General features: G+C 58.7%; 2 protein-coding genes across 3 annotated transcripts in view; both read left to right on the top strand.

Annotated features, from left to right (window-relative positions):
* NPLOC4 (NPL4 homolog, ubiquitin recognition factor) overlaps nucleotides 1-6,143 on the top strand; it is a 50,039-nt gene extending 43,896 nt beyond the window's left edge. Inside the window, exons 16-17 of the mRNA XM_061392585.1 lie at nucleotides 130-232; nucleotides 3,834-6,143. Coding sequence (XP_061248569.1) covers nucleotides 130-232; nucleotides 3,834-3,991 — 261 coding nt within the window. The 3' untranslated portion in view covers nucleotides 3,992-6,143. The remainder of the gene's footprint in view (nucleotides 1-129; nucleotides 233-3,833) is intronic.
* Nucleotides 6,144-6,235: 92 nt separating this feature from the next.
* On the top strand, nucleotides 6,236-18,511 carry FAAP100 (FA core complex associated protein 100). Of its 2 annotated transcripts, none has more exons than XM_061392584.1 (10): nucleotides 6,236-8,981; nucleotides 9,185-9,303; nucleotides 9,791-10,752; nucleotides 11,963-12,119; nucleotides 12,674-13,437; nucleotides 13,530-13,666; nucleotides 14,892-15,008; nucleotides 16,856-16,942; nucleotides 17,362-17,499; nucleotides 17,847-18,511. In XM_061392584.1, exons 1-9 carry the CDS (start codon nucleotides 8,817-8,819, stop codon nucleotides 17,491-17,493), a joined length of 2,640 nt encoding a protein of 879 aa, XP_061248568.1. In that variant the 5' UTR covers nucleotides 6,236-8,816; the 3' UTR covers nucleotides 17,494-17,499; nucleotides 17,847-18,511. The 2 variants fall into 2 exon arrangements, with proteins under 2 accessions (XP_061248568.1, XP_061248567.1); XM_061392583.1 differs by having other exon boundaries at nucleotides 17,850-18,511.
* The last annotated feature ends 443 nt before the right edge of the window (nucleotides 18,512-18,954 follow it).

Consider the following 18,954-nt stretch of genomic DNA (forward strand, 5'->3'; position numbering starts at 1 on the left):
ATGTGACGGCCTGGGAGATATTCGCAATTCTCCCTTAAGTGTGTCTTGATATTGGGGAGAAAAACTTGTGAGCAAGTCTGTCTACTGTCAGTGAAGCGAGTTGGACTCTTCCATTCTGGTTTCTTGCAGGACAGCATCAGCTTGTTGCTGGAGGCCGTGAGGACCAGAAATGAGGAGCTTGCCCAGACCTGGAAGAAGTCTGAGCAATGGGCCACCATCGAGCAGCTCTGCAGTAAGTGTCCTCCCCTCCAGCAACCCCCATGACCAGGGCTCAGACTCCTGCCCTTCAGGCCCCAGTACTTCTTCCTGGGCCCTGGAAACCTGAGCCCAGATGTATCCTGATGGCATCATGGGCAGTGGAACAAGCACAGACAGACCTTTGCTGGGGCCCACAGATGTTTTTGATCACTGTAGCATATGTGTAAAGGCCACACATCTTGGATACACAGTTCTATGGATTTTTGTACATGATTCTAGGAGTAGTTTGAAAGTCATTGTTTTAGGTGAACAGGAATTTCACACTCACCTAAGTGCTGAGTGCAGACAGCTTTTGGGCTCCTCAGGCTTTTGTTTTCCCCTTTCCCCGTCAATCATCAGAGTATTCTTGGTGGAAAAAGAGGAAAAGAGAATAGAACTAGGGGATCTTGTGTCTTCAGAGTGAGAGCCTCCAACCATCAGCCTCCATCCAGCTGCCCCCATACTCCCAGCGCCCTCGCCAAGAGCTCGAGAGGATGGTGACCCTGGTGGCCCTTTGCCCTGTGGCTTTGAGAAGAACTGCAGTGCCCCCTGAAAACACACCTGAAAGTACATATGAAAAAGTGTTTAAACATTTTCTCAGTCTGGAGGGCAGCTACTCGAGCCAGAGTTAGTCAGGAAACCCTCAGTGGAGCCCAGGCCACAGGGAGCCCCGTGGGGTTCTTACTTTCTGTACACTGAGTACCTGGAAGTTCAGGGCTTGAGGAGCCTTGGTATTCATTGTGTTGCTCTTCTGTTTAAATTTTCTTTTTATATGATTCTGACAGCCAAACGGTAAAAGAGCTGGACATGCCATCTACTTCTTGTCCTCACGTTCTGAAACAGAGGACCCAATGTTGTCACCAAATTCCTACAGCCAAGCCCATGGCCTCATGTCCTTGGGTGGACAGTGTGAGGTGCTGGCCAGGGTCTCAGCTCCTGGTCCAGCTCTCCCACGTACTGGGCTCTCCCAGCTTCTGGTGTTATTCTTCAGATGCCTCACACAGAAACATTGACTGCAGCAGCTTTAGTGGTTTGGAGCCCTCTCTCTAAAAAGAGAGCTCCAGAAAGAGCACATGGGGAAGCTGGGAAAGGAGGGTGGCTTGACCAAGAGGTTTTCCTAGATAAGCACTGGCCCAGTTGGGAGAAAAGAAAACCAGATCAGGAAAGGATTTCGTCTGAGCATGTGGTATGCCTTGCCATCCTCACTAGAAACTAATGAAAAGCTAGTGACCCCATAGGAGCTGGGTCCCATTGGCTCCACGCCTCATACTTCTGTTGGGAAGAAACCCAAACCTATGTCAAGCATCAGTCTCACAGCAGCAGGATGGTATGGTCTGGACCCACTGCCTGGAGCCTCTATTGGGAAAGCGCCTGTCACTTTGCTAAAACATGCTGTGTGGTTGTCAAATGCTTTCAACAGATACACTACTCACAGAACTCTGCTCACTACACAGGGGTTGGTAACGTAAATTAGCAATGGAGTACCTTTTGCAGATGCAGAGTCACAGAACGTGAGTGATCTCGTGACACAGTCTACTGATGCCATGTAAGAGCTCTCTGCTGAAAGCTAACACTTTGCCAGAAGAGCTAAATAGATCGTAAAGAAATACCATTGTTCTGGACTGGAAGGCAAGATATTTCTAAGATGTCAGTTTTCCCAAAATTAATTGGTACAGTCTCAATCATCATTCCCCTTAGACATATTTATTTTGCAAGGGAAGGGAGGGGAAAAAGTTTTCAAATTTATCTGGGGGTGTAGAGGGGCTAGAAAACAATCATGAAAAAAGAAGAATGGAGACTTCTAGGTGGTCCAGTGGCTACTGCTGCTGCTAAGTCGCTTCAGTGTGTCCGACTCTGTGCAACCCCATGGATGGGAGCCCACCAGGCTCCCCCGTCCCTGGATGCTCCAGGCAAGAACACTGGAGTGGGTTGCCATTTCCTTCTCCAATACATGAAAGAGAAAAGTGAAAGTGAAGTTGCTCAGTCATGTCCAACTCTTAGCGACCCCATGGTCTACAGCCCACCAGGCTCCTCCATCCATGGGATTTCCAGGCAAGAGCACTGGAGTGGGGTGCCATTGGGCTCTGCATTCCCAGCGCAGAGGGTCCAAGTTCGATCCCTGGTCAGAGAACTAGAACCCACACGCTGCAGCTAAGAGTTAGCATGCCACGACTAAAGATCTTGTATGCTGCAGTGAAAATCGAAGGTCCCGCGTGCCACAGCTAAGACCTGGTGCAGCCAAAGAAATAAAATATTAAAAAAAAAAGAAGCTGGAGGATGTGAACTGTCTGTTTTCAATAGTAAGGCTGCCATGGTTAAAACGGGGTGCTGTTGGCATGAGAATAAATAGGCTGATGGGCCAGATGGAGAGTTGAGAATTGGGTGATAACAAGGCACCTGATTGAGATATACCCTTTTTAGGAAAACACATTGAAGCAAATGGGTATCTGTGTGGGTAAAATGAACTTGGACTTCTGCAGTACACCCCATATATAAAAATCAACACAGGACTTCCCTGGTGGTACAGTGGCTAAGAATCTGCCTGCCAGTGCAGGGGACACAGGAAGATTCTACATGCTGTGGAGCAACAGCCTGTGTGCCACAAATATTGAAGCCCATGAGCTCTAGATCCGGCGAGCTGCAGCTACTGAGCCTGTGTGCTGCAACAGGAGAAGCTAAAAGATTTTTTTTTTTAATCAAAGAAACAAAAAATCAATACAGGCTGGGACATTAGGTCTATCACAGGCTGATAGACCTAGTGGTAAGATCTACAACTGTAAAGATATATGTTAAAAAAAGAGTTGAATATGTTCAGGACCTTGAAGGTAGGACAGAGAAAAACACTGACTAAAAGATTGGTCAGGTGGACTTTATCAGAATGAAACACTTGGGCTCATGAAGAAATGTTGTCTAAAACTTGAAAAGGCAAGGCACAGACTAGGAGAAGATACGCCATAGAAGATGTCCCACAAAAAGCTCCAGTAAGGTCACCATCAGTCATCAGAAAAGTGGAAATTGAATAAGCTACCATTACATGCTGTGAGATGAGATGCAGACTCTGGCTGCATTGCGTGCTCACACACTCCCAGAGCAGCTGGAGCTCTCCCACGCCCTGGTAAGGATGACCCAGCCAGCCCACTGCTACTCAAGAGACAGGCAAACACAAATCCACACTAAGATTTGTGTTAAGAATATTCGTGGCAGCTTTGTTCACAATAGCTTAAAACTGGCAGTGACCCAAGTGTGCATCAGGAGGGAGACAGATAACCAGAGATGCTCTTCATACCACATACTGCTGCTCAGCAGTGAAAAGGAAGGAGCCACTGACACAGCAGCTGGGCAGGGGCAGTGGGCAGGTGCATGAGTGGCCACAGCTGGCAGCCTTCTGCTCAGCAGACAGCAGCTTTCCTTAGCAGGGCTTTGTGTGTGAGAGAGAGTAGAGGACCCAAGGTGGGGCTCTCAAGCCACGTTTGTCCACGCCCATGGCAGTTGCTTTTCGAGTCCCCTCCTGTCCTGATAAGCAGCAACTCTCAGAGTGGGGTGGGACAGCTTCCTGTGCAGAATGGATGAATACTGCTTCTCTTCCTACCCCACAGGCACAGTTGGTGTGCAGCTTCCAGGCCTCCAAGAGTACGGAGCCGTCGGTGGCTCCACACATGCCGCCTCGTCCGCCATGTGGGCCTGTCAGCACTGCACCTTCATGAACCAGCCGGGCACCGGCCACTGCGAGATGTGCAGCCTCCCCAGGACCTAGGGCTCCCAGGCCCTGCTGGCGGGACTGGGCCTATCCCAGCCCTCTCGGAAGCCGAGATTGTTGTGACCGTGCCCCACCTCAGCAGCCCTGAAGGCAAGGTGGGGGCGGCTGCCCTGGGGTCCCTGACCCAGGAAGCTTCTCAGCACCAGGCTTCCCTGGAGAGAGGGAGTCAGGCTGGTGCTCTGCGGGCTAAAACCAGTATCCTGGTGGAGGCACGGTGTGGCCTCAACTGGCCGCCCACAGCAGCCCCCACTGTGGTAGAAGGACTAGGTGCCTCTGAATCATCACCTGGAATCGGGGTGGGAGGGCTCGCTGCCACCATCCAGCTTTCTTTTTTCCTTCCTTGGATGCTTTTTGTTCCTGCTCCTGTTCCTGTTTTTGGTTGGGAGCTCTTGGTGACCTCTGTACCCTGTTGCTCTGGGGCAGACCCTGCCTGTGAGGGCCACCTCTTCCCCTTCTGGTAGCCATCATGCAGTGGAAATGTGTGGCCAGAGGCTCATGGCCTCCTGTCCGCCTGGTCTGCAGGTGAATCTGCTGCTCGCCCTTTCCTGCTCCCACCCAGCTTCCATGGGGGGGTTTTAAAGTCTGCTTTGGTTGTAATAACAGTTAATCAGTAATTCCTGCCCAGAAGACTTTTATTTATTTTTTTTAAGATAAAAACTGCATAAAAGGGGAGTGAGAGAGACTAGTTTCCACCTTCGTCCCTCCTTTAATGAGTCCCTGGAGGTGTGTGCAGCCTGGGTGAGTGGACGGGGGACCCACAGTCAGGTCTCCTCACAAGTGAACCTCAGTGCCTGAGACTTTCCTGCCAGGCCACATGGCTGGCACAGCTGCAGACCCAGGACCAAGCAGGAGCATGGCAGTGTCCCCCACTGAGCAGGCAGCCCCTCGGGCAGCCAACACTTGACCAGGCCTGCATTGGGTGAGCTGGGTGGCCCCAGGCAGGGCTGGAAGCTCTGGTCCCTTTTGTCCCCACCATTCCTTCTTCTTGTCCTGCCTAGACCCTGGCCTCTGACAAGGCCACGTTACAAGCCAGGTCAGGGAGTAGGAACCTGGTTGTAGAGGGCTGTGGAGCTGCTGCTGGGTCGTCAGAAAGTGGGTACTGTGCTGAGGTGTGGGTCCAGACCATCCCAGGACAAAGGTTGTGGTCAGACCTTGCACGTGCTCTAGGGTCCTGCATTTCTTCTACAGCTGGGTTCCAGTCTGGCCCTTCCCCAGGAGCTGTGGACATCCTGATGCCTCTTTGCCTTAAAAAAAACCTGTATCTCTGAGCTGCACTGCACTCATCCCCGGGAGAGGTGGACCCAGACACAGGCTGCTTGAGGACTTCGTGTCTCTGTCCTAGGGCAGGACGCAAATCTGTGTGACCCTCCCTCGCCCTTGGCCTGTGAACAGAGCACACCTGGGTGTTGTGTTTACTTGTGGCAGGGGTGTGCCTGGCACCTCCGGGTTGACCTGGCATAGGACACTCAAGTGGCCAGTGGGTTGGGCCTGTTCTAGGGGCACGAGGCACAGAGCCCCGTTTCCCCAGCTCATCTGTGGCTGCCTGCCAGAAAGCTGGGCGTGTGTTCTGGCCCAGGTCGCCTGCTCCTTTGATCAGACGTGAGTCTGCAGGGGGAGCAGGAGTGCGCTAACCTCAGACCTCACGGCTCCCACCGTTCCTCCTCCTCTTGTTCTGGTCTTTACCTTCTCTTCGACCAATATCCTGCTCACCCTGAAGTTCTGGCATCTGCATAGTTCATTTCCGTCTGTCTTTTAGCTAAAGAAAAAGTGTTGTGATTTCTCTGCTTCTGGTTTTGAGTCACTCTTTGTTCAGTAATGCACTTTATTGTCCAAAGACAGTCAGGGGTCAGCATAAGGAGCGGGGGCACCCTGCCAGCAGACTCAGGCCCAGGCAGCTTAGCCATCTCCTTTTACACAAGGGAGGGGGCCCCCAGCCCCACCTTCATCCTACCTGCCCTCATGTGGACACACCCTCTCATGCCACCAGGCACCATAACTCAGCGAAGGGTGACTAGGTGCCCAGCCTCCACTGACCAGTCTGCTCCCCGTGCTCCCACTTGGGTCTTGCAGGTGTGTGTCGGTTGGGTTTGCAGTAGTGTTGCCTGGACTCCAGCCCTGCAAGTGAACCAATAAAAGCACCTGAAGCGACTGTCAGCGCCCCGTTTGTCCTTCCTGGGCCCTGAGGCCTCTCCCTGCCCTGATCCTTGACCTGCCTACCTTGTCGGGTGACTTGATGACTTCCTCTCCACATGTCACTGTCCTCTGCTGATGTGTTTAGAGTATGAAGGATAGAGACCCCCTCCTGCCCAGGCTCGTCGGCCTGTGGTCCCAGCATGATGTCCCTGGGAGGAGCAGAGCCTGGCCGCCTCTGTGCCTTTCCTGTACCCTTCCCACCGTCAGCCATGTGGCTGCTCCTGGCCTTTGGTGGGTCAGGTGCAGGCAGCCAGGCAGCAGGTGAAGGACAAAGCCCAGAAGCCCGTGAACTTACACAGGTGCGAGGGGAGCAAGGCCTGGAGGGGACATGCTGCCTGGCCTGAATTACTTGTCGAGTGACAGCCTTCACACATACCTAACAGCCGACTGTCCTTTGGCCACTGACCCACTGCTCCTTGAACACATATATAAGAAACGCCACCACTGATGTCCAAGGGGCCCTAGGGTGAGGCAGGCCCAGCTTAGCTTCTCGACTGGGGTGACTGGCCTCAGCTCCCAGCTCCAGTCCTGTCCCTGAGTTTGCGTGCTTTTACTAGCAGTGTTCTGCCCTCTGCATGGCTCAGGCTGCTGACCTTGTTGGTTCTATGAAGTAATGAGGTTCTGGAATATCCCCCCTCCCCTCGAAATCAAGCAAATGGAAGGTACTGCTTGGAAGTAGAGCTCAGGGTCCTGCCACCCCCTTTCCTGGCACGTTCAACATGTTGGCATTCCATGTTGCTATGAGAAGTGATTGGCACTACCTGTGCATGCTGTGTCCTGTCCCCCCACCACACCCAGTGCTGTCAGTAGTTTGTCCTTGGAAGACGATACAGCTTCCATGTGGCACAGAGACCAACTGACTGTCCACAGCACGCTCTACTGTCTCACTTCCTGCCACAGGCCTTCCGGGGACACCCACATGAGGGGCTCGGCCTCTGCATCACCCCTGAGCTGGCTAAGCCCCTTGCTCATGTCTGTACTCTCCAGGGCGATCAGCATTCAGGGACCCCTCGCTGTTCAGGATAGACTGTTGATGGTCATAAATCCTTGTAGAGTGTCAGGTTTGCCTGGCTTTGGGGCCAGGAGCCTGCTAGCCCTCCAGAGCCGAAGGGAGTGGGGCAGAGCAGTGATCAACTTCACAGTGCCTTGCCAGTCGGGGCTGAAGCAGAGTGGTGAGGCCTGACTGGCTTAGCCCATCTCCTCGAAGTCCACTTGCCCATATGGTCATTTTCTCTGGGACAATCTCAGTGTAGTTCCCTTGGAGTTGGAAGTCTGGGAGGATCAGAGTAGAAATTGGTATGGACACATCACCCACAAGGATTGGTGGTCATAACACAAGCCAAGAACACGTTGCACTCGGAGGTGGGGGTTGCGGGGGGGCGGGTAGAGGAGGAATTCAGAGTGGTGTGTCTTGAGAGGAGTCCTCACTTCTAATTCCAAAAGCCAAGCAGGAGCTGGTCTTAGGGCAAAGGACAAACTGCAGATGGTGCACTCATGCTGGGTCCAACCCAGAAGCACAGTGGCTGTCCACTGCCCTAGGGGTTGAACACCAACCTCAACAAGGGGGGTTAGAACTTGTGCCACTGGTTTCTTGTTTGGTAGGTAGATCAGCCTTGGTGAGGTCAGTTTAACTCAAGCCGGGAAAACACTTGGCTGCTGGGCCCCTTCAACTTGGCCTGTCTGGCCACACCCCCGCAGATGCCTCTTTCATTCCTAGATGTTTGGCCTTGAGAGGAGTGTAACTGACCTATCTGCAAGCATCTTTCAGTGTCACTCTGAGCTCAGTCTCTATTCAGAGAACTCTTGGGCCATCTGATCAGACCTTTCCCCAAAGCCGTGGAGGATAGGGTTAGGGAGAAGAGATGTCTTGCCCTGTCTTCACCCTGACTGCCAGGATGACTACTGGTGAGCTGTACCCAACCCCCTTACCAAGGCCTAACCAGTGGTTTTCTTTATGGTCTTCTGCCCTCAACCCAGAATTCCTCTGGCTTACCCATTTTCCCCACTGTCCAGTCAAACCAACACACCCACAGGCAGTTAAAGCATTAAAGGAAGAGACCCTTCTGTCCATATTAGGTTCAGAGGCGGCAGTGTCCTGGGGACGGGGTAGGCGTGGATGTGGCTCAGTAGCTCAGAGGGAAGAGACCCCGGCTGCGAAAATGTCAAGACCTGGCGCTGCCCGCCCCCTCCTGGACTTAACAGGCCCAACCCCAAAACGCTAGACAGTCGCTTTAGGAGCGGACTGTCCGCTCGGAGGAGACATGCTCTGAGGGGTCGCCGCCCTGGGGGAGCCTGCCCGGCCCTTCGACTTCGGGCGGGTCCAGTGGAGCCCCCGAGTGGAGAGGAGTGGAGAGGCCAGGCCCTCGTGCCTCCCGCGTTTGGCTTTAAACACGTTGGCCCTTTGGCATACAGCTCTGTGTGCGCTAGCTTTATCCCAGCGGCACGAGGGCCCGGCTCCCGCTGAGACGCCCCCGAGACTCGGCGCGCAGCTGCCCCGCCCCCCGGCCCCGCCGTACGGCGGAGGCCGCGCTACGACCTGGGCGGCCGTAAAGCGTAGGGCCCCGCCCCCCGGCTCCCGCGCCGCGAGGCCGAGCCCCCGCCGTTGGCCGGGCTCCAGGGCGATCCCACGATGGCCGACCCCAGGCCGCGGGTCGAATACCTGGCGGGCTTCTGCTGCCCGCTCGGGGGCGTGGCGGCGGGCAAGCCTCGCGTGCTGTGCCACGGGGCGGAGATCTTCCTGTCCACTGGGGGAGAGATGGTCTATGTCTACGACCGGGAGGGGCGGCTGCTGATCGTGAGCACCGGGCACACCGGGGAGGGGCCGGGACTGGGGGCCTAGGGGCTGGGGGGCTGGGGCGGGAGGGATCCCGGGCCCTGGAGGGGGCGGGGTCGGGCGTGGATGTTCGGAGCGGCCGGCGCGTTTGAGGAGTTTGTCCTCTGCTTCACCTGAACCCCCACGCCCCTGACCCAACACTGCCCTTCTCCCCGGTCGTCCAGGCCGTGTACAAGTTTCCCGGTCAGGTGTGGCACCTGGAGCTCCTGGCCCTTCGCAAGGTGCTCTATGTCCTGTGCGCCCGGAGCGGCATCTATTGCTTGTCTTTGGACCAGACGACCAGGTGAGGCTTGGTCGCTGGAGGGCACTGCTTTGGGTTGGGCCCACACTGGCCTCTACCAGGTTGAGGCTGACATGTCCTCAGATGGGCTTGTCACTGTTTCTGAGTGGTAGTACTTCCCTGTCGTCCTCAAACACTGCCCCTGTGACCTATATGGGCTGGTCACCTCTGGACGGGGTTCAGAATGAGCACTCACCACAGGCAAGGACTCGGGGTCCTGACAGTTCTGCATTGTTGAGAATTTTCTATCCAAACCCCATTTCTGCAAGCCTTGATACATGCTGTTATGCATGTGTCCCTGGGTGACCGGGGTGGGGGAAGCAGAGCATTCCCTGGAGCAGGTAGGAGGCACTGTGGCATGCCAGCTGCTCCCTGGTGGCAGCCTCTGAGATCGCTCCCTGTGCAGACCCCACACCCGTCATGTCAGTGGCAGGCTGTCCCGAAGGAAGCCTGTGAGCACTGAAACCGACAGTCCCCTGGGTTCTCCAAGGTCTGTGAGCCGAGACGAGGAGGATGGCGGGGACGACCAGGACAGGGAGGATGGGCAGGTCGGTGAGCCCCCTGTCCCTGTGATCCCCGTGGACCCAGACTCCTGTGTGCTCCTGGACGCCTCGCTGCATGCCTTCACTGTCCTTGATGACATGCTCGTCACCTTGGCACTGGGCCCCACCCAGTGGAAGATGCAGCTGTTTGAGCGTCCCTCTCCAGGGGAGGACCCCAGGCCCGGAGGCCAGATTGGTGAGGTGGAGTTGTCCACCTGCACCCCCCCAGCTGGGAGCCAGGGGGAGTCCGCAGCCCCCCGCTTCCTCCCAGTGCTGTGCTGTGCATCACCACCTGGCTCCAGGACCCCACTCGGCCACTCATGGAGCTCTGAGGGTGTCATGCTGGAGGGGGCCCTCTTTGGGCTACTCTTTGGAGCTGATGCCGCCCTCCTGGAGTCACCCGTGGTCCTCTGTGGGCTCCCCGATGGCCAGCTCTGCTGTGTGATCATCAAGACCCTGGTCACCTCCATGTCAGCCCCGGGTGATCCGAAGGCCCTTGTCAAGATCCTCCATCACCTGGAGGAGCCTGTCGTCTTCATTGGCGCCTTGAGGACAGAGCCACTGGCCGAGGACATGGAAGACGTACACTGCGACTGCCTAGTGGCCCTCGGTCACCACGGCCGGACACTGGCCATCAAGGCCAGCTGGGATGAGGCAGGGCACCTGGTGCCTGAGCTGCGGGAGTACAGCATCCCAGGGCCCGTGCTCTGTGCGGCCTGCGACAGGAGCAGCCACGTGTACCACAGCACCTCTGCGGGCCTCCGTGTAGTCGACCTGGCTCAGGAGGGTTCCCCCTTGGACCCCACGGAGCGTGACGGGGCCCCAGGAAGCCTGCCCCCTCTACTGTATCCAGACAACTTGGGTGTCGGCAGCCTTGTCACTCTCTGTGTGTCATCGAGCGCGCCTGAAGGTAGGAGCCACGGCCGAAAGCTAAAAACCAAAGCCGCGGTGGGGGGTGGAGCCCCCACCCTGGCATCTCCTCCCTGTGAACTGGCCGTTTTCCTCTCCCTGCCTCATTCCTGCTCTCCTTAAAACTGCCCCGGGCAGCCCGACCCTCCGCTGCCGCAGCCTCGTGGTGTGCTGGTCTTGGGGTCCTGTGTGGGTTTCAGGGTGGGGTTTGTGCCCCTCTGCCTAGGTAGGGTCTGCACTTGGACACCCCCTGGTAAGAGCATTTTCCCGTGACAGGTCTCACGTAGCAGGTGATCCAAGGGAAACTGAAACTGGTTCAGGTCAAGCCTTTACGTTTCTCCTGAAAGCTGGAAAACATTTGTTCCACTTACCGAGTGGCCTCCAAGGAGCCCATCCTGCCCTGAAGGCGGGGGGCAGGGAGGGGGCATCCCGGAGCTCTGATTTGTGTGTTCTCTCCGGACAGGGCCGGAGAGGGTTTCAGCCGTGTCTGCCCAGTGCTGGGGGGAGGGGTACAGCCGTCCTCCCCCCACTGTATATTCCCCTTAAGATGGCCCATGAGTGCACTCTAAGACCTGCCGTGCACCATACTCGACAGGAAAGAAATGCTTTCGAAGGGAAGAAACTGCTGTCTCCCACAGGGAAAGAAGGGCTGCCTGTAGCAGGCAATGGGGGAGCCATACCTCTGGGCAGGGCTCAGGGCCTCAGTCGTACTGGACCTACAGAACCAGTGGGTCGCAGGAGATGGAACCTGTTTCCCAGGGACCTCCTGGTGCCCAGGATGGGGAACAGAGGCAGAACGCTGCTGGGGAGGTGGCAGGCTTCCAGAAAGGCCCCAGCAAGTGCAGACTGGTCAGTGAAGGAGGCCTGGGCCTGCGTAGCACTCATTTCTCTTAGGAAATCTCAGAGCAGCTCTACTACTCAGGTGTTGAAAGGGGCACGCACCCTGCTAATTTGACGGCCCTCATCTGTTCCCTTTTAGTCCACGTACAAGGTGACGCCTCTGCTGGCTGACCCCCTGCCAGGGAGGCCCCTCACAGCCTGTGCCCAGCCCAGGATGCACTCCAGGCTCCTCAAGGATGTCCCTAGGACTCTCTTTTCCTCACAGGGGCATTGCTGTTCTGCCAACATGTATCTGAGTCCAGAAACTGCTGGATGTTCCCAGGCGTGTGCCCCTCCCTGCCTGCCACCCAAGCCCTGCGTGTCTTCTGCAGGGGGTGCCGAGCTCCTGGCCCTGTCTGCCAAAGGCCGGCTGATGATCTGCCACCTGGACCCACACAATGAGGCACCTCAGTCCTCCAGAGTGACCTCAGCAAAGGCTGGCAAGAAAATTAAGCAGCTGTTGTCTGGAATTGGCACCGTGTCTGAGAGGTGAGCAGTGAGCTGCGGCCCAGGCAGAGGCCAGCACAGCATCCAGGAGGTGTCTGAGACATTGGCACTGGCACTGGTCCCGACAGGGCCTATGACTTTGCCTTTGACCCCCGAGATCGCCCCAGATGTCGCGGTGCCTGGCCAAAGGTGATACTAAAGGCCAGCGCGGACGCCAGGCCCCTGTGGCTTAGGACCATTTCCAGGGTGCATGCCACCCTCTGGGCTGTCAACGGTGGCTCTGCAGAGGAGCACCTGGGCCAACTTGGAACATGTCAGGGAGCACAGCAGGGGTGGCCAGCCCCACCATGGGCACTTCCTGGCCCAGTGGCCCAGATTGGGCTACAGGCTCTGTGAGCCCAGGGGGCAAGGCCAGGCCACCAAGTCCAGGCTGCCCCAACTCCATCCTCCACCCTCTCTTCTCTTGTTGCTTGAGAGGAAGATCAGGTTAGACAGTCGTGTAAGAAGGACGGGAGCTCCTGAGGTGAAGGCTTCTCACCCTATGCTAAGGAGGAGAGAGGTCTGGGTCTTCCCTCAGCAGCCACGTCTGTTTCCAGAGTGTCTTCTCTGAAGAAGGCAGTTGACCAGCGGGACAAGGCCCTGACCTGCCTCAACGAAGTCATGAACGTGAGCTGCGCCCTGCTGTCGAGCCGGGAGGGTCCGCGGCCCATTTCCTGCACCATCAGCACTACCTGGAGCCACCTGCAGCTGCAGGACGTGTTGGTGGCCACCTGCCTGCTGGAGAACAGCAGCGGCTTCAGCCTGGACCGGGGCTGGGCCCTGTGCATCCAGGTGCTCCGCAGCTCCCGGGCCTTAGACCTGGACTCGGCTGGCTCAGCCGTTACCTACACCATCCCTGTGGACCAGCTCGGCCCCGGCGGTCGGCGCGAGGTGACGCTGCCCCTGGGCCCCGGCGAGGACGGTGCCCTCGACCTGCCCGTGACCGTGTCCTGCGCACTCTTCTACAGCCTCCGGGAGGTCGTTGGCAGGGCCCTCACCCCCCAGGACCCTTTCAAGGACCCCCCTTCGGCCGAGTGCACCCCCATCGTCCTACCCGAGCAGGATGGCGTGTGCCTGCCCCTGAGCGAGCACACAGTGGACATGCTGCAGGGCCTGCGCTTCCCCAGCCTGGGCGTGCCCCACACGCAGGCCCTGGGCCCTGCCAGGGACCCCATCCACACCTTCCTGGGAACTTGCCGCGTGCCGGGCAGCCAGCCAGCGGGACCCGAGTCCCTGCGGGCCAAGTACCTGCCCCCGTCAGTGGCCACCATCAAGGTGTCGGCAGAGCTGCTCAGGGCCGCCTTGGGGGACAGTCATGCAGGTTGGTGACATCGACTGGCCTCAGGCAGCCTCGGGGCCCTTCCTCCCTCCCCGGAATCCGGCCAGCCTCACTGGTGCACCTCTCTCCTCCAGGCGTGTCCCTGGGCTGTGCCACCCTGCAGTGGCTCCTCGCCGAGAACGCTGCCGCAGACATCATAAAGGCCCAGGCGCTGTCCTCTGTCCAGGGAGTGGCCCCCGATGGCACAGATGTCCACCTCATCATCCGAGAGGCAAGCAGGGGTCAGCTCTCCTGCCCTGGGGGGACATTGGCCTCGACAGCAGCAGTTCTGAGTAGGGTCCCGAGGCTGCTCGAGAGGAATCAGATTCTGGGGCCCACCTTCCGGAGGAGTCCGATGCACCCATGTCCGAGAGGCAGGCTGTGATGGGGTGGTCTTCGTAGGGCTGGAAGCTGCATCAGCCTCCCAGCTGGGTCTCCATGAGGGCCACCCTGTCCAGCGCTCCCCATGCATGGCCCTGGCCCTACGTCCAGCTGGAGTTCATAGTGGCCCGAGCAACTCACTCACTTGTGCCGCCAGCAGCAGCACAAGCCCTCCAGCCCCTGAGTCATGCAGCCCCCAGAGCCCCAGGGTGCTGGGCCCTGTCACAGACATCCCACCCAGGGGCCGCTGAGACACTGAGGCGGGGCTTAGTCCTCTGGGTGCAGTCCTTGCACACACCTTCCTTCCGGAGACCCTCCTGGCAGCCTCGGGGTCACATCCAGCTGACCCTCATGCCGCAGCGTTGGTGCCTGTGGCGGAGCATCCCGTGCGACCCGGCACACCCCTCTGAGGGTGGTGGGTGGAGGCTGCCCACTGGCGGCCCTTTCAGGTCCACCCACACTAGGCAGCAACAAGGTCGGGTGTCCCGGGGGCCTGGTGGTGGAGAGGGCGGGGTGCCCAGCCATCCCACAGTCCCAGAAGGAAGAGCTTCCAGGGACAACATCCTTCCTGAGGTCCCCAGGGTCTTGCCTGTGTCCTGGCTATCACCCATCTTTGCCAGGTTTTATCTTTGGCTGGAGGGCACTAGGCAGAGATCTCCGTTGCCCAGACCCCTCCCTGTTTTTTACAACCTGACCTTGCTATCGGGTGACTTGGAATGCACAGGGTGGCCCTGGAGGGGTTGGGGCGTGGGCTCTCCGTGGTGGTGCAGCCACAGCCATCACCATCTCTGGCGTAAGTGCCACACACCTGGACTCAGAGGGAGCAGGGCTCTTCCTGGACGGATGTTTCCAGATGAGCAGCTTTGCTGTTGCTTGACTAGCTGGTTCTGCAGGTGGAAACTCATGCTGGGTGTGGAGATCGAGGCCCAGGGCCCCCCAGGCTTTGCCCACAGTGGGATGTGGAGGGGCCACCCAGGCCTTACGTGCCTCAGCCAGCTCAGACGCTCCCATAGGCCACGCTGCCCTCGGGCCGGGCGAGGCTGTGGACAGCCAACGAGGCTTCTCGTGCGTTGTAGGCGACCGTCACTGACCTGTGCCCAGCGGGCCCCATCCAGGCCATGGAGATCCAGGTGGAAAGCTCCTCTCTAGCCAACATGTGCAGGGCACACCATGCCATCGTTGGGCGTTTGCAGGTCTGTTGGCCCTCGTGGGCTTGCCTGGGAGGTCTCTCTGGGGTGGTGGGGACACTGGACCCTGGTGGCTTGGCTTCCTGCCCGGGGTTGCAGATGAGCTGTGGCCAGTTGGGAGGTGGGGGGAACTTGTCTCTCACCCTCCTGGCAGTAGCCCCCAGTGGCCCGTGAGCACACGTGGTTACAGGGAGACAGCCCACCTGTGACTTGTCAGCATGAAATTTCCATACAGTAGTGTGGAGAGGTCTGCCTCGGGTCCTGGGATAAGGTATCTGCTTGTCGGGGCTTCCATGTCTTTGCCAAGAAAGAGAGAGTTGGCAGCCAGCCCCTCACACACACAAAGCCCTGGGGGCCGCTCACTGCCACTTCAGTGCCTTGTGGGGCTACTGGGGCCACGACTCTAGGATCTGAGGGGAGGTCTTTGTGTCCCCCAGGGAAATCTGTGAGCTGGGGCCCTTGGCAGGCTGGGCCCAGGGCCGGGTGGCCCCTCTCCTGCCTGTTCTGTGTGCATGGCCTCGGCTGCACAGAGCAGTCTGGGTTGGCAGCTATCAGCCGATTCCCATGCTTTTCCTTACGTGTGGGCTCTGCGTCAGCCTCACCTGGGAACTTACCAGTACACATGCCCAGACCCCACCCCAGACCCCAAGTCGGAGAGTTGCAGTCCGAGCTCCAGCAGGGATCAGAGGCTGCTGTTCAATTAATAGACCCACCTATGTGCCCAGGCAAGCCTGGGGGCCAGTCCCTGACCAGAGGTCCCCCTCAGCCGTGCTATGACGGCCCTGCCATGGCACAGCCTTGGCTTCATGCCCGGGCTCAGGAATCTGTTCTCCTGTCCCCAGAGCAGAGCTCCCACCCTTGTTTCCCTCCACCCCAGAGGGTGCCACGTGGTTGCTCTTGCTGGGCCTGAAACGTGCAGGGCCGTCTGCAGACCTGCCGAGCGCAGCAGCTGATAGGTGGACAGTTGTGAGAAACTGGGGTGGTGGGGAGCGTGCTGACCAGACTTCGCACAAGAAGGGGAGTTAGCATCCCAGGGCTGCTAGGATCAAGTGACCAAGTGCCACAGACGGGACACAGTGGGTTCAGTTTGGAGGCCGGGATCCGTGTGTCTGCAGGGTGATTCCTTCCGAGGCCTTTCTCCTGGGTATGTGGACTGCCAACTCCTCCCCAGGTCCTCACAGGATCTTCCCTTGGCATGTCCATGTCCTAATCTCTTTTTAGAAGGACACCAGTCCTGTGGGATTAAGGCCCACACACCTGACCTCATTTTAATTTGATTATCTGTGAAGACCCTCTCTCTCCAAACACCATCACCTGAGGTGCTGGGGGCTGGACCTTTCACGTGTGAATCTGGGAGGCATGAGTCAGCCCCTAATAGAGTGCTGCGGGCACTCCCCTGATGGGAATCTTCTCGTGGGCTGCAGACCTCTGCCCTCCGTCTGCCACATCGCACACCTATGACAGGATGTTCATTCACTTGGCCGCTCAGACTTGGGGGGACCTTGTCAGATGTGTAGTTTCTGCTTCTGGTGGCACCTCCTGCTGCCTCTCGGGGTGTTGGGGTCTCTTCTCAGTTCTTTGCCCCAGAGACCAGTGGGGGCCTTGCTGCCTGGATCCATCTGGGAGCATCCTCCCTGGGAATCAGGAAGGTTACTTCCAAGTAAAAGACTGTCAGGCTGGGGCTCGTGTGGAGCGGAGATTAACTAGGGGCGAGGCAGGGAGGCCTGATGGATGTCTCAGCTAGCGGGGAGGGCTGCCTGGCTCTGCGGGCTGGTGCCAGGAGCCCTGGGCTCTGTCTGGGGACACACAGGAGGGGCGCCCTCTCCAGCCACTTACCCCTTGTAACCCTCCAGAGGCTGGTGGTGGAGCAGGCCACCCGGGGCTCCAGCCCGCCTGATCTCCGCCTGCAGTATCTCCACCAGATGCAGGCCAACCACGAGGTGAGGCCCTTCGGGGGTCCGTGCCCTGAACCTTCCACCCTCTGGGGCTCCACTGGGGTCACATACACAAGCATCTGCGTATCGCCCAGCTTGGCGGGGCCTCCTAGTCCGCTCAGCCCAGAGTCAGGTCTGGGCTCCTGTTGCAGGGGCGAGATGAGGGCAGAGTGGGCATGGTCACGCTGCTCCACCTTGGCCGGGACATTCCCGTCCCCTGGGGACGGGGTCTCCCCTGAGCCCAGCCACACCTCCTGTGCCTAGGGGTCATCACGTTAAGGCCACAGAGGAGTGTGTTTCCTGGGCCACCTGCCACAGCCTGGGTGGGATCTGAGTGGTGGGTGTCCCCCCGCCTCGGAGGGGCCTGCCGACGTGCCCGGTAGGAAGGTGGCCCCTAGCTTGTCGCCACCCTTCCCTTCCTGTAGACGCTGCTGCGGGAGGTGCAGACGCTGCGGGACCGGCTGTGCACAGAGGACGAAGCCAGCTCCTGTGCCACCGCCCAGAGGCTGCTGCAGGTGTACAGGCGCCTCCGCAGCCCCAGCCTCCTCCTGCTGTGACGCCAGGTGGGCCCCGCCCCGCCCAGGACACTGGCAGCCCCCTCCCCAAACCCCCACCCCACCCTGCCCAGGGCCTTCCCGGCCTCTGAACCCTTGACAGCTCACAGTACCTCCATGGTTTTATGGAGATAACCTGGCTCCTGACCCAGGAGGCACTCGGCCTGGTTACAACTGGGGAAGGTCTGGGGTGAATGCAGCCAGCACCCCCAGATGGCCACCCGGTGCCCCCCGGGGTGGGTGTGCTCAGAGGAGGCGGGTCATGTAGCTGTTGTGTCAGGATAGCCAGGCAGTCCATGACCCCGCTGGGCCGGGGGCCCGGTTGGCCTCCCACATCACTCCTTCCTTTCCTCCAGCAGCTGCCACAGCCTCTGCACTCAACCTCCACGCCGCTGGGCCGCCGCCCACCCAGAACGTTGGGGCTGGATCACCGACGTCGCTCCACTCAGAAGTCGGGCCTGGCCGTGGGGTCTAGACTGCAGAGCAGGATTGCTGCTGCCCTCGCTGCCTGCAGGGGCCCTGGAGACAGGGCTTCGGGGTTGAGACTCAGGCAGGTGCGTTTCAGCGGTTGTCTGGTTCCCACCACGGTGCCCAAAGCCTGGGGCAGCAGCACTCACCTTCCCATAGGCCTCTTGTCCAGTACTGTCCACACCTGCGCAGCTGGCCCGCTCTGGTGCCTTGGTTCTGCTTCTTTGCAGTTACTGGGGTCACCAGGTGGGAGGGTGCTCCCTGTGACCAAAGCACAAAGACTCGGGGTGGGGGTGGGGGGGTGGGGGTTTTTTCCTGCAGGTGCCCTGTGGCCACAACACTCAACAACTAGGTGCCTCTGGCCGGGGCCACACCCAGCGCCCAGCACTGTGCGTTGTTTCCAAGGGTCCCTCAGGGCAGACAGCAGCCCCGGGGTGGCTCCGGTGCTCTGGGGGAGGGTGGCTCTCCCCCGGGACTTCACACGGTGCTCTCCTGCTGTGCATGCAGGGCCTGCGAGGCATCCTGCCTCAAAAAATGACCCTTTCTGTTGCTCTGCCTTGTCCTGGGCTTTTTTTTTAAGCCTCCCCCTGCGGTCTGGTGGCAGCTTTGACCTGGATTCCTGGGCTCACTGCAGCTCCAAGCCCCCGCCAAGGCTGGTGGCCACTGCACTCCCCAGAGGAGCCTTGAACTGGCCTCTGTGGGGCCCTCAGGCCAGTGGGAACCCTCACACTGGGGTGAAGTGGTCCCTGCAGGGCCATTCAGGTCATGAGGGCCCCTCCGCAGGAGGACCATGGGCACCTCTTCGTCATCCTCCATTGAGGGAGAAGGGCGGTGGTGTGCTCCAAGTTGGGGTCTGGGGTCATCACACAGACCCAGCACTGGAGTGTTCTTCTGAGCAGGAGGGAGGACCGGGAGGGGTTTCTGCCCACCCAGTCTGTTCTGCGCCTCCTGTCCCCGTGTGTGCTGGAAGCAGTGTAACAGTTGCCTTCAAGGATG

The sequence above is a fragment of the Bos javanicus genome, chromosome 19, assembly GCF_032452875.1.
Source record: "Bos javanicus breed banteng chromosome 19, ARS-OSU_banteng_1.0, whole genome shotgun sequence".
Classification (NCBI taxonomy): domain Eukaryota; kingdom Metazoa; phylum Chordata; class Mammalia; order Artiodactyla; family Bovidae; genus Bos; species Bos javanicus.

Excerpts from the sequence above, each read along its gene's own strand:
- FAAP100 (XM_061392584.1), top strand. The coding sequence starts at position 8,817 with ATGGCCGACCCCAGGCCGCGGGTCGAATACCTGGCGGGCTTCTGCTGC. Across the intron at positions 13,667-14,891 it reads TCCACCTCATCATCCGAGAG|GCGACCGTCACTGACCTGTG; the intron begins GCAAGCAGGGGT and ends CGTGCGTTGTAG. Across the intron at positions 16,943-17,361 it reads AGATGCAGGCCAACCACGAG|ACGCTGCTGCGGGAGGTGCA; the intron begins GTGAGGCCCTTC and ends CCCTTCCTGTAG.